Below are 14,466 nucleotides of genomic sequence, written 5' to 3'. Positions count from 1 at the left end.
GCATAATTCTAGTCATTTCCTATAAAAACAGACAGACACGGTGAGGACGCGGTGAGGGTGAGGACGCGGTGAGGACACGGTGAGGGTGAGGACGCGGTGAGGGTGAGGACGCGGTGAGGACACGGTGAGGGTGAGGATGCGGTGTGGACAAGGTGAGGGTGAGGACGTGGTGAGGATGAGGTGAGGACGAGGTGAGGGTGAGGATGCAGTGAGGACACAGTGAGGGTGAGGATGCGGTGAGGATGAGGTGAGGGTGAGGACGTGGTGAGGATGAGGTGAGGACGAGGTGAGGGTGAGGACGCGGTGAGGACGAGGTGAGGGTGAGGATGCAGTGAGGACGAGGTGAGGGTGAGGACACAGTGAGGATGAGGTGAGGGTGAGGACGTGGTGAGGATGAGGTGAGGGTGAGGACGCGGTGAGGACGAGGTGAGGGTGAGGATGCGGTGAGGGTGAGGACGAGGTGAGGGTGAGGACGCAGTGAGGGTGAGGACACAGTGAGGGTGTGGACGTGGTGAGGACGAGGTGAGGACGTGGTGAGGACACGGTGAGGGTGAGGACGCGGTGAGGATGAGGTGAGGGTGAGGACACGGTGAGGATGAGGTGAGGGTGAGGACACGGTGAGGACGTGGTGAGGACTATGTCCCGTGTCTTCACCCCACGTCACACCGAGGTGAGCTTTGAGATCTTGCAGGATGTGTGTGGTGTTGAGCGGTGAAGGTTCGGAGGTGGAGGCGGTAGTGATGGCTCGCTGTGCTGTAACAGAAACTCGCTGGAACGCTGTGATAAATAAAGTCCGAAGAGAGAATTCGGTGTGGTGCAGACGCACACGTTGAGCGACATGTGAAGACGAAGGAGCTCGGTCAATAATTGCTTCCTGATGTGTTCTCAGCCTCAGAGTTATTAATCACATGTTGATTGAGATCTTTCCCTGGTCTTGGGGTTGAAGCAGCGGGAGGGAGCGGGGCCCGGTGGACACCCGCGTCTCGTCTGAAGGCTTTAACTCTCATCGCAGCTCAGGATCCAGCGTTCGGTCTGAAAGAGCGGTTTGAGGTGGACGGAGATGTTTGGCAGGGTTTCACACATTAAATAGAGTTCATTTATTCTTCACAGGTCACAAAAAAGCTGCAGAGCATCTGTGTGTGTGTGTGTGTGTGTGTGTGTGTGTGTGTGTGTGTGTGTGTAAAACAGGACAGATCAGAAGGAAAGAGGACAGAACAGAATGGAAAAGTTCAAAAGAGGACAAAGAGACAAAGCAGAACAAAAAGGATCAAAGAACATAGCACAGAAGAAAAGGACAGGATAGATTGAAAGAGGACATAAGAGGACAAGACAGAGCAAAAGAGGACAATCAGGATGAAAGAGGACAAAAGCAGGCAAATGAGGACAGAACAAACTAAGAACAAAGAAAAGAACAAAAAAAAACTGAAAGAGGGCAGAACAGGACAAAGGAAGAAGGAAGAGGACCGAACAGAAAAAAAGAGGACAAAAATAAAGACAAAAAACGAAAAAACAGGGAAAAAGAAGACACAGAGAGAGAGAGAGAGAGAGAGAGAGAGAGAGAGCAGAACAGGACGAATGAAGACCGAGAAGGACAGGAGAGGATGGGACAGAAAACACCAGAACAGAGTTGTCAGGATTGATATTTTAGGAGTAATCAGCAGGACGTGTCCATCGTCTCCATCCAGTCTTCTGCTGCTTCTCCATGGCAACAGAGGAAAAGTTGATCCCGTGTTGGAAAATGTGAAGAAGACGCCATCATGTGGTGGAAAACAGAACAGAACAGAAATCTGAAAGGAATTCGTTTCGAACTGCACATGGATTAAATCCCAGCTGAATGTTGGTCATGCAGGTAGCTGCAGTGTGTGTGTGTGTGTGTGTGTGTGTGTGTGTGTGTGTGTGAGAGAGAGAGAGAGAGAGAGAGAGTGACCGTTGATGAGCATGTCACCTTGACGCAATCGTACAACTTTTTAGGAGGACAGATCTTTCATTTTTAATGCCAGGATGAATTGAAGTAGAGATTTGTGAGGTTGAGGAAGGAACTGAGGAACGCAGGCTGGCACGAGCTTCAGCAACACAAGCGCATAAAACTGTAATATTAAAGAACAACCACGAGAGGGAGACACATGTATTTATTCATTTATACATGTCATTTCTTTATTATTTTATTTATTACACATGTTTAGACTGTAGCTGCTATTGTCGTAAGCGAGAACAGGCACTGACTTGTCAGCATTAAATGTATCTATAAAAGGATAAAATGTACGACAGTTTGCTGTGGTACAAGAGGAATAAAACACTGTAGTGCTGTTATAGGAAAATAATCCATGACAGGGTGGCATTTTAGAACAAACAAACAAACAAACAAAAACAACTGAGGAAGTAATCCACCCCACTCATGTTTATTACATTTCACATCTTTCCTTCCTTCATTCCTCCCTCCCTCCTTCTCTTCTTTCTTTCTTTCCTCCTTTCTTTCTTTCTTTCCTCCTTTCTTTCTTTCTTTCCTTCTTTCTTTCTTTCTTTCTTTCCTTCTTTCATTCCTCCCTCCCTCCTTCTCTTCTTTCTTTCTTTCCTCCTTTCTTTCTTTCTTTCCTTCTTTCTTTCTTTCTTTCCTTCTTTCTTTCTTTCTTTCTTTCCTTCTTTCTTTCTTTCTTTCCTTCTTTCATTCCTCCCTCCCTCCTTCTCTTCTTTCTTTCCTCCTTTCTTTCTTTCTTTCTTTCTTTCCTTCTTTCTTTCTTTCTTTCCTTCTTTCTTTCTTTCTTTCTTTCTTTCCTTCTTTCATTCCTCCCTCCCTCCTTCTCTTCTTTCTTTCTTTCCTCCTTTCTTTCTTTCTTTCTTTCCTTCTTTCTTTCTTTCTTTCCTTCTTTCTTTCTCTCTTTCCTCCCTCCCTCCTTCCCTTCTTTCTTTCTTTCCTTCTTTCTTTCTCTTTCCTCCCTCCTTCCCTTATTTCTTTCTTTCCTCCTTTCTTTCTCTCTTTCCTCCCTCCCTTCTTAGCTTCCTTCTTTCTTTCTTTCCTTCCTCCCTCCCTCCTTCCCTTCTTTCTTTCCTCCTTTCTTTCTCTCTTTCCTCCCTCCCTCCTTTCTTTCTTTCCTTCTTTCTTTCTTTCCTCCCTCCCTCCCTCCTTCCCTTCTTTCTTTCCTTCTTTCTTTCCTCCTTTCTTTCTCTTTCCTCCCTCCCTCCTTCCCTTCTTTCTTTCTTTCTTTCTTTCTTTTTCTTCCTCCTTTCTTTCTCCCCTCCTTTCTTTCTTTTTCCTCCTCCTTTCTTTCTTTCTTTCTTTCTTCCTCCTTTCTTTCTCCTTTCTTTCTCCCCTCAGAGTTCATATCTGTGTTGGAAAATACACAAAAAGAAAAAAAAAGCCGAAGTCATGCTAATTCATGCTAATTAATAAATATGGATTAGTCAGTTAGCTTTCTTGCTACCCCATGTTGATGTAATTGAAATGGAAAAGGTTAGTGGCTAGCTAGCATCTAGAGTAAGAAGATATTAGAGACAGCGCGCCAGTGGTCAAAACGTCAATCACATACAGTTTTGTTCAGAACCATAGAAACGTAGACGATCACAACCAGTGAAAAAACATCAGTCCTTTCACCATGATGCGTTGGGGTAACGGTCATTTTTCATGTGCTATAAGGAAATATTCTTAGGGCGTTGTAAACATTACATGTAATACTTACAGTTTTAAGCTAACTTGACTATAGTATATACTGTGTAACTAGATAATTTCCCTCAGTTATGTCTACATTGTGTTAGCTAACAGCACCACACACACACACACAGGGGATTGTTAGCATAGCAAATGAAAGTTAGTAAGCTAGGGGTGTCAAAACTTATGCAAAACCGCTGTATGTTAAAACCATAATTTGGGGAATTAGTCGGAGGAAAGCTTTTATTTAGTTATTTATCTTTCGAAAAAGTTATCATGGAGTCTGCGTGGTGAATCAAACGAATCAAATCCCGCGAGTCTATTCTAAAGAGTCGATTCAGTGAAGTGACTCGTAACGCCCATCGCTATTAAACAAGGTGCGCTGATTTCGGGAAAGGTGATTCACTTCCTGCATTAGTCGGGTGTTTACCTGCTCTAAACACCACCGTGTGTTAGGGGAGATTATCATCGAGACAAGGTAATAAAACAGACTTTTATCATCCCTTTATTGAGAAAATAAAGCAAACAGAGACTCGTGTAGATGTCCGGATAAACCCTGCGTTCTCTCGGTGCGTATTCGGATAAACTTTGGATCCATTTTGAGTCAGTTTTCAGGTTATAGAGTGTACTATAACCTCCAGTGCATGATATCTGTTCTGCAGGGTTTATTGTGCAGTTAGTGTTTAGAATACTTACTATAGAGTGATTATACAGGTGATCTAATGAAGGTCTTGGATTGAAGAGAGGAGGAGGAGGAAAGCATCAGATAACACAGTGTATAATCTCTCACTGCAGGGTTACAACCCATCCTAACATCTGGAATGGCTTCTCCTGGGGTGAGTAAAGTAATTTTGAGGTTTATCTTTTCTGCATTAACACACAGAAGTATATATCAGGCGTGTTCAGTCTTATCCAGAGAGAGAGAGAGAGAGAGAGAGAGAGAGCCGGTGTGGCTGCATCCTTTCATTCCAGCCGAACAGGTGCCACACCTGGCTTCTCTCGTTTGATCAGATCATCCAGTCAGCCATCAAGTTTGCCTCCAGTTTGGCTGGAATGAAAACCTGCAGCCGTGTGTGGATCGGACTGAAGATCTCCGGTACAGATGTTTCACATGTGTGTGAAGCTGTAAACAAGACGACCGTGTAATAAACTGAAGAGAAATCAAATTATGCCTGACTTAAAGGATCTTTTCACCTGTTAGTGGCTGGAGATTCCTTTCAAATCCCATCACCGGAGCAAGATTCACATATTTGAAGAAATACAACGCGCCATGTTGTTGTTTCGTGAATAACAAGTTCTTTAAGTTATAGTCCTGTAGTTAAAATGCAATAGTTTACACACCCTTAACAGGAGATGATGTTGGGCTCGCAGATGTTACTTCATGATCACTAGGTTTGGTACTCGGACTTCTACGTAGGACTTGTGGTGCGTTTTACGTCCAGTCTATAGTTTCACAACCAGGTGTATTGTACGTCCAGCTGGTGCAACCGGTCCCACAGGTAGCAAAAACGCCGAAGACAGCTTTGAGATCCTCTCAGGATTTTGCGTTCATTCTACACGCACGTTTCTAACCTTGGTTACGGTCTTGGTCGTGTTAATGTTTTTTTTCTGCTCGAACACACCTGATCCGGTTAATCAGCTAATTAACATTCCTTCCCGAGTGTGTTACAGTAAACCAATGAATGTACAGTAATTGTATCAGGTGTAAAAACTTTTGCATGCGACGTTTTACTATTTTAGTATTTGATACAAAACCTGTATGTATTTTTAAATAAATAAATAAATAAATAAAAATTTATACCATTTTGTTATTTGTGATAATAAAGAAGCATGTATGAACATAAACACGCTAAACATATTGCTGCCATAAACCTGTTTGACTTCTTTGCCATTGTTTATTTATTTATTTTTTTTAATTTAAAAAAAGGGGTTGGGAACCTGTGACACAACCAAACGGTATTTGAGGTGTGGTGAGGGGTGTAGCTGACTCTGAGCGTTAACTGAACTCTGCGTTTAGAAGTGTTGTGTCTTCGCGAAAGCGAAAAACAGATTCCTATTTGTTTACATGAGACACCCTGCCATGTTCATCAGCCAGATCACCATAGCGATAGAGGTTTCATTTCAAGGTCAGAAAAATTTTTTTTAATAATCAAAAAGACAAAGGCATCATGAGAAAAATATATTTGTTGTGACACTGTAGTGATATAATAATGTTTTACAAACCGAGGACATGAGTGTGTAAACATGACTGTTTAACTGCATCGCCGTGTATTGGACACACATTCGCGTTGGACGATTAGTCTCGTGTCTCAGAATGATTTTAAGCCTCCTTCAGGACTCACTGGACTCGCAGTCTGTCTCTGTAAGTCCGTCCTTGCGCGATCTTCGTCTTCATCTCTGTGTCGTTCTGGTCTGCCTCTCAGGGTCGAGGAACCATTAAGGATAAAGCGGGTTTTAACGCAGGTGAAGACGCTGCTGCTTTACGGAAGGCCATCGAAGGATTCGGTGAGAGGAGTGCTTCAAAACCTCCATCATCATCATCATCATCATTATTATTATGTTTGAACACCCACATTGTCTCAAAGATTATGTGTGTGTGTGTGTGTGTGTGTGTGTGTTGGCATCTTAAGGCACCAATGAGAAGACTCTGATTGACATTCTGACTAAGAGGAGCAGCGCTCAGCGTCAGCAGATCTGTAAAGCGTACCAGGACGCGACTGGAAAGGTAAAAACTCCACCGCTCCATCATCTCCTCAAAATAAACAAAAAACAAACAACAAACAAACCCTTCCCTTAGCTCATGAAGAGCTCCATAGCTCAGACTAAGAAACACCAGAGACAGCCGGTTATCATCATGTCCTGCTTGTATACCCACGCTTACATTCGGGGTGGTCAGAAGGTGTTGATGAACCATGTCATTCTCTAGAACGGCAGCTCGGACAGTAGCGCAGGTTTACGAGCTTGATGAGTTGCTGCAGTAGAAGGGGAATAAAACACTCAGTATTGTCCTGTAGCAGTGTTCGTGCAGGACTGTACGTTTACTCAGCGATTCAGCTTTAGTCTGCATGTTGATTTGCAGTCTCTCGTGGACGCTCTGAAGGGAGACACTAAAGGAAACTTTGAGGACATCCTGGTGGCTCTCGTCACCCCGCCGGGGCAGTTCGACATGAAGGCAATTAAAAAAGCAATTAAAGTAAGAGCTTTACACTTTTATATTCTGTGTGTCGTCTTGTTTTATCCTGGTGATTAAAAATGATCAAATACATGCACTCTAATTTAATCAGGACTTCAATTAAAAACATACTTTTATGAATCACATAAAGCAGTAGAAGTGTGTGTTTTATAAATGTGTGTGTGTGTGATAAATGATGTATTTGGTTAAAAGTCTCTGTCTGTGGCGTCTCAGGGAGCTGGAACTACAGAGAGCACGCTGATCGAGATCCTCGCCTCCCGATCCAACCATCAGATCAAAGCTCTGTCTGACGCATACTTACAGGGTTTGTAGTTTTATTATTCTGGTTTAGAAGATCATGTGACTGTCACACGCTGTAAAGTTGATGTAATGTGACTGACGGTGTGTTACAGAGACGGGGAGAGCGCTGACTAACGATCTGAAGTCGGAGGTGGGGGGAAATTTTGGGAAAACTCTGACCACCCTGGCTGAGGTCGGTGCATTATGGGAGGTTTTGCATCTTTGGCTGATGGATGGAAACGTGTAACGTGTGTAACGTGAGCCGCTCGCTTTGTTTAACTCACAGGGCAGAAGGGACGAGAGTAACAATGTGGACGCTGCTAAAGCCAAAGCCGATGCGAAGGTAAAGTCAAAGAGAAACTGCAGATTTCCGTTTAGAAGCTCTTTTCATGCAAATGTTTGGAACTAGGAAATGATTAGGGGTGTAAACAGGAGTGCAGGGGGTGGAGCTTTTACACCTTAATGAATGTAATTAAACTATTTAATGTGATAAATTCTGCTGAAATAATCTTTAACAGCTACATTTGAGCAATGCTAATGCCCCACCTCTCCCCTCCTAATGGTTCAGGATGAAGTAGGTGTGGCCCCGATGCCCATTCCTAACAAAAGAGGTGTAGCCTCTGCGATTCAGATCTAATCAGGGAGTTGTGGCCTCTGTGCTTATTATTTCTACAGAAAGAGGCGTGGCCTTTGTGCCTATTGCTGTTATTATTATTAATGAGGGAGGTGTGGCCTCTGTGCTTATTATTTCTACTGAAAGCGGTGTGGCCTTTGTGCCTGTTATTATTAATCAGGGAGATGAGGTATCGGCTCCTATTATTATTAATGAGGGAGGTGTGGCCTTTGTGCCTATTATTATTAATGAGGGAGGTGTGGCCTTTGTGCCTATTATAATTCATTAGGAAGATGTGGCCTTTGTGCCTATTATTATTAATGAGGGAGGCGTGGCCTCTGTGCTTATTATTTCTACTGAAAGAGGTGTGGCCTTTATGTATGCCTATTACTATTATTATTATTATTATTATTATTATTATTATTATTAATGAAGGAAATGCAGACCCTGAAGGAAGCGTGGCTTCAGTGCCTGTTAGTCCTAATGAAGGAGGTGTGGCCTCAGTACATGTTAGTCCTAATGAAGGAGGTGTGGCCTCAGTACATGTTAGTCCTAATGAAGGAGGCGTGGCCTCAGTGACTGTTAGTCCTAATGAAGGAGGTGTGGCCTCAGTACATGTTAGTCCTAATGAAGGAAGTGTGGCCTCAGTGCATGTTAGTCCTAATGAAGGAGACGTGGCCTCAGTGGCTGTTAGTCCTAATGAAGGAGGCGTGGCCTCAGTGGCTGTTAGTCCTAATGAAGGAGGCGTGGCCTCAGTGGCTGTTAGTCCTAATGAAGGAGGCGTGGCCTCAGTGGCTATTAGTCCTCATTAAGGAGGCGTGGCCTCAGTGGCTGTTAGTCCTAATGAAGGAGGCGTGGCCTCAGTGGCTGTTAGTCCTAATGAAGGAGGCGTGGCCTCAGTGGCTGTTAGTCCTAATGAAGGAGGCGTGGCCTCAGTGGCTGTTAGTCCTAATGAAGGAGGCGTGGCCTCCCACTTCTCAACGCCAACATCCTTTTTTTTCTGGATGAAATGTATAATTTGCACAATATTAAACCACATGTGTATTGTGTTGCATCATAAACCTGCATCTGTGCATTTTCCACACTTACCGTGGGGCTTGACTGCGCAGGTCCTGTACGAGGCCGGAGAGAAGAAATGGGGGACGGACGAGAGCAAGTTCATCGATATCCTCTGCCAGAGGAGCGTTCCTCAGCTCCGACAAAGTGAGAGTCAGACTGGAGAATAAAAATTCTGTACTGTATCAGAACTTGTACAGAAATCTGAATGCTCTGTGTGTGTGTGTGTGTGTGTGTGTGTGTGTGTGTGTGTGTCTTATTTAAAGCCCTGGTGGAATATAAGAACCTGAGCGGGAAAACCCTGCAGCAGAGCATCGAGAGCGAGATGTCCGGGAATTTAGAGGAATTGTTAGTAGCCATAGGTATGTTGAATGCTTGGGACAATTTTGAATTTGTCTGTGTATAGGCCCTGCATGATGTTGTGTGTTTGTGTTTATTTTAAAATATTGAAATATAGTTTTGTTCAAATCAATTTCTTGTTTTGTCAATTTCAAGTTCTATGTTTTTATCTTTTCGGAAATGTTAGATTTTGTGTTGATCTTGCACTGATTTATAAAAAATTCATTTTATTAAACAGGTGTTTTATTGTTAATGGTTTTTTTCTGTAGCACTGATGAATGTGTGTGTGTCCTTACAGTGAAATGTGCGAACAGCGTCCCGGCGTACATGGCAGAGCTTCTCCATAAGAGTTTGAAGGTAAAGACAGCAAACAGATCACACAGTGGATATACAGGAAGAAAAAGAAAGAAATGGAGGGAAAAAATTATACAAAGTAATAAGAGAAAATAATAAAATAGAATAAAACGGAGAGAAAGTATGAAAAGAAAGAATGAAAGAAAAAGAGAGAAAGGTGAGCACGCCCGTCTGTCTGGCTCGCAGACACGCCCGTCTGTCCAGCTCACACACACGCCCGTCTGTCCGGCTCGCAGACACGCCCGTCTGACCGGCTCGCAGACACGCCCGTCTGTCCGGCTCGCAGACACGCCCGTCTGTCTGGCTCGCAGACACGCCCGCCTTTTTAAAAATAAAAATATATAAATGTTGGAAATATCACAGCTGAGCACTGAAGCTTAAATATTTTTGCCTCTCCCTCCATTTACACGTGTTTTTTAAGCAGGAAGTAACGCTTTGTAGTAAACCCGTGTAGTAAACCCGTGTCGTAAACCCGTGTCGTAAACCCGTGTACCTGGTTGAGCCTGTATTTCTACTTGTATTATATTCACGTTATACTGAGCTGGTGTTCAGGTGCTGTCCTGTACAGCTATCTTGCACGTCTGCTTTCACGCTCGGGTTCTTTTCCGGCTCGGTTCTCCGTGCCTTTTGTTTAAAAGGTTGTGAAATGACTGACAGGAATGTGATGAGGGTGAGAGGGTGAAAGTGTGTGAGGTGAATCCCGCAGCCAGCAGTGTATCTGTACAGCAGGTTCAGTCTTGTTCACTTCTCCTGGTTCATTTTTTATTTTTTTCTTACAGGGCGCGGGCACTAACGAGGCCATGCTGACTCGGATCATGGTGAGCCGCTCCGAGATCGACATGTTGGACATCAAGGCCGAGTATAAAAAACTGTTCGGCCGCTCCTTATACTCCGATATCAAGGTACGTTAGAGCAGAGTGTTTACACAAATACTCCCATCATTCACCCTGACAATGACCGAGAACTTCCTACTTTCTTTGTGTGTGTGTGTGTGTGTGTGTGTGTGTGTGTGTGTCTTCATTTCTGTGTCAGTAGTTATTGTGATGCATCTGAGCGTTTATACTCGATTGTAAACGACTTCCTCTTCGTGATTAAATTACAATTGCCACACGGTGGATTAGTGGTTTGCACGTTTGCCTCACACCTCCAGGGTCCGGGGTTCGATTCCCGCCGCTGCCCTGTGTGTGTGTGTGTGTGTTTGTGTGTTCTCCCCGTGCTGCGGGGGTTTCCTCCGGGTACTCCGGTTTCCTCCCCCAGTCCAGAAACATTTCTCCACTATCTAATATCTATTTTGTTTTCTTTTGTTTTGTTTTTTGCTTTAATTTTTTATTTTTTTTATTCAACCTCTCAATATTACTCAATTGAAATATTCACTATGGTTCAAGGTTTTTTTTTTTTTTTTTTTTTTTTTTTTAAAAGGAGTTTAAAGTCTCCTGCAGCTTGTAGGACGTAATATTTCTCAGATGAAAAGTGTGTGTTGTTTTAAAAGCTGTATAAAGCTGTATAAACCCGTGTGTTCCAGTCCGACACAGCAGGAGATTATGAGAAAACACTGCTGGGGATCTGTGGAGCGGAGGCCTGAGCTGGAGATCCTCCTCGTCACCCTGAGAAACACAACACGCAGGAGCCGAGATGATCAAACCAGAACACGCCGCTGCTTCCTCGATGCTCACGACTGTATTCATTTCTTTGCATTTTTACTTACAGAGATATGAAAACTTTCGTCGTTAATAATTACAGATACAGTATGAAGTATGAAGTATGATCTAACGCACTAATTCCGAGAAATAAAACGTATTAAACCTAATTATTTGCTCTGAATTTGTGTTTACAGCAGACAGCAAAAAAAAAACTTTAAAAATTAGAAAATCAAAATGACAGAAAACGTATTTCTTACTCACATTAATAACCTTTTAATCAGCAAATAAGCAGCACTTTATTTACCTGTTATCACAGCGTTAATGGATTCTTTGGTGTCGGGCAGAAAAATACAGAATTATCAGAAGAGGAATGTTTGTGTTTCCGGATGTGTGCACGCACGCCTGTGTGTGTGTGTGTGTGTGTGTGTGTGTGTGTGTGTTTCTGACCGTTCCTGAGCATGGATGTGAAGTATGAAATATGATCATATTAATAAGAGTTAAAAAGAATTCTCTTTGCACCTCAACCTTGAATGAATTTTTAAAACTTTTAGGAGGACAAATCTTTCATTTTCAATGCTAAGATCAAATGAACCGGATATTAGCTCAAAGTTTGCAAAACTTTGGAGGACCACACGTATGTTCTATATAACAAAAATAAGCTTTAGCAGTACAAAGAATGAAAGAAGAAAGCCCTGAACTCGTGTTGGATTAAGAGCCGTAGTTGTAATACTAAGCGAAATCCAGCAGAGGGAGACAAATCACACATTGAATAAACACTTGTTTATAGCTACTGTTTACTTCAGTGAGAAAAAGAACGGACTCGTGTAACTATAAAAGGATAAAAAAAAGTAAGGTGTGTCATTCTTTTAATAAATAAAAACATTTCAATCGTTGACAAATTGCTATGACTTAAAAGAAATAAAACACTGTGTGGTGCTGTTTTAGGAAAATAACCAATGACAGGAAGGTATGATGAAGCAGAGTTACTGTTACCACCATGAAGTTGATAATTTCCCCTTAACAGCACAGTATAGAAACAAATCAACCTTAATCTTTACTTCATACGTGTTTGTTTGTTTGTTTGTGGGAAAAAAATGGAAGCTTTCTTTCTTTGGGTCGTTATCATGCTGGAAGGTCGTCAGCTGTATAACTGAAACCTGCAGGTTTTGTGCCAGACCTGATTGGGATTTGGAGCTATCCATGATTCCTTCTATCACAGGGGTGTCCAATCTTATCCTCAAAGGTCGGTGTGGGTGCAGGTTTTCGTTCTAATCAAGCAGGAGCCACAACTCATTCCACCTGTTTAATCAGTTGAGCTTGTCTCAGACTCAGGTGTGTCTTCTACTTGGTTGGAATGAAAACCTGCACTCACATCGGCCCTTTCCGGATATGATTGGACACCCCTGCTCTATCTTGGCTAGAGCCCCAATCCTAGCTGAAGAGACACAAACCCATAGCATGATGCTGCCACCACCGTGCTTCACCGTGGCTTTGATGTTCTTTGAGTGATAAGTTGTCTTGTTTTTGCACCAAACATATCATTTAGAATTCTGCCCAAAAAGTTCTACCTTGGTCTCATCAGAACATATCACATTTTGTCACATGGTTTGGGGTAATTTCGTTGAGCTTCGATGTTTTTTTTTCTTCTTCCATGTAGCTGCAATACCCCATAGCCCAGACATGTGAAGAATATGAGAGATTGTTGTTACATGTGTAATCAGTACTCGTCAGATGTTCCTGCAGCTCCTTTAATGTTGCCGTAGGTCTCTTGGCAGCCTCCCTGGTAAGCTTTTATCTTATCCTTATGTCAGTTTTGGAGGGACGTCCTGTTCTCGGTGATGTCACTGCGGTACTCCTTTTTTCTCCACTTCCATGGTACGTCTAACATTTTGGAAATTCTTCTGTACCCCTCTCCTGATCTAAACCTTTCGACAGTGAGACCCTGTACAGGCTTTGTGAGGTCTTTGTGGACCACGGCTTCAGACGCCAGATGAAACCAAGAAGAAAATCCTACAGAAACAGAAGGTCTTTATGTATGGTTAATCAGAATGACTTCATTAATGACTGTATGATAATTACTTTAGAACATGAGTTCGAACATGATCGGGTCATTCTGAAAGGGTGTACACGCTTAATGCAGTCAGGATATTGCTTTTTATTGTTTTTTCTTTTTTAAAAAATGTTTCTATCTGTTTTTCACTTGAATTTGGTTGGTTGCTGCATCTCATGAAAAGTGGAAGACGACCTGACATGACTTTATCTTGGTTTTATTTTTGTATTACGTCACAAAAACCTGCCATTTTGAAAGGGGTGTGTAAACTTTTCATACCGTCATTGTAGAGTACAGCTACAGAGATTCATGTACAGTATGAAGGCTTTATCTTGTATCCTTCCTTTTTTTTATGGCCTTGTTCTCTTTTCATTTCCTGTTCCTGACTCAGCCGAGGTGACCGAAGGCCGTTACCCACAATTCCACTCTGATTGCCTTCACACAGGACAGACTAAATTATATTTTGATGTTTGCACAGAACGCTGTCATATACACGTTTACTTTAGTGTACAAACTGTACAAACACGTCTGTGCTGTCTCTGTCTCCGTGTGTACGTGTGTGTGTGTGTGTGTGTGTGTGTGTGTGTGTGTGTGTGTGTGTTTGTGCGTTGGTGCTCAGTAGAGATGGACGAGAACCTGCTGTGCTTCGCCGTGTTCAGCGCCGTGGTGTGGCTCGTGGTGGCTCTCTATCTGCTCGTCTGCACCTACCTGCTGTGCACCATGTGTAAGAGGATGAAGAGGAGCGAGGAAGAGATGGAGAGCTCCACAACTGAAGTAGCAGACATCTTATAACACACTTCTATATCTCGTGAAGAACCGGAGCGCTGACTTCCTGTCGACTCTGCTTCCAAGATCAAGGTGAGACCTAAGATGATTTTATTTATTATGTACTCTGTTACTTCAATAAAAAAAAAAGATAGGATGGTTGAGAGAATCATCATCATCATCATCATCATCATCATCATCATCATCATCCCTAACAGGAAAACATGTTTTTTGCAAAATACATTTTATATCTACTAACTTTACAGTCATTGCAATCATGAGCATAGGAAAGTAAGTGCCATCAGGTTTCTTATGAAATGCAATCATTTTACAAATTATATGAAACAATTCCAAACAGTTATATAAAAAAGAACCAATTTCCCACAACAGATGGGATCGCATGTCGATAAGTATAAAACACTCTGTGTCATGCTGTTTGAGGAAAATAATCAATCACAGGATGGTGTCATCATGTTACTACTGAATTGCTCTTACTGTACGACAGATCTGTCACATCAGTAAAACTTCAAGGGA

General features: G+C 42.6%; 1 protein-coding gene across 1 annotated transcript; it reads left to right on the top strand.

Annotated features, from left to right (window-relative positions):
• The first annotated feature begins 4,034 nt into the window (after positions 1–4,034).
• LOC128620488 (annexin A3) lies at positions 4,035–11,094 on the top strand. Its single transcript, XM_053645529.1, has 13 exons — positions 4,035–4,121; positions 4,439–4,479; positions 6,067–6,148; positions 6,274–6,368; positions 6,723–6,836; positions 7,050–7,140; positions 7,229–7,308; positions 7,402–7,458; positions 8,838–8,931; positions 9,051–9,146; positions 9,422–9,480; positions 10,257–10,379; positions 11,000–11,094. Exons 2-13 carry the CDS (start codon positions 4,465–4,467, stop codon positions 11,057–11,059), a joined length of 966 nt encoding a protein of 321 aa, XP_053501504.1. The 5' UTR covers positions 4,035–4,121; positions 4,439–4,464; the 3' UTR covers positions 11,060–11,094.
• Positions 11,095–14,466: the final 3,372 nt, after the last annotated feature.

The sequence above is a fragment of the Ictalurus furcatus genome, chromosome 16 (assembly GCF_023375685.1).
Source record: "Ictalurus furcatus strain D&B chromosome 16, Billie_1.0, whole genome shotgun sequence".
Classification (NCBI taxonomy): Eukaryota; Metazoa; Chordata; class Actinopteri; order Siluriformes; family Ictaluridae; genus Ictalurus; species Ictalurus furcatus.
The sequence above is the reverse complement of the archived record's forward strand: the minus strand, read 5'-3'. Positions and strand labels throughout refer to the sequence as shown.

What these genes read in the sequence shown, in the direction of transcription:
- LOC128620488 (XM_053645529.1), top strand. An exon ending in ACCAGGACGCGACTGGAAAG is followed by an intron (nt 6,369 to 6,722) that starts GTAAAAACTCCA and finishes GTTGATTTGCAG; the next exon opens with TCTCTCGTGGACGCTCTGAA. An exon ending in GTCTGACGCATACTTACAGG is followed by an intron (nt 7,141 to 7,228) that starts GTTTGTAGTTTT and finishes GGTGTGTTACAG; the next exon opens with AGACGGGGAGAGCGCTGACT.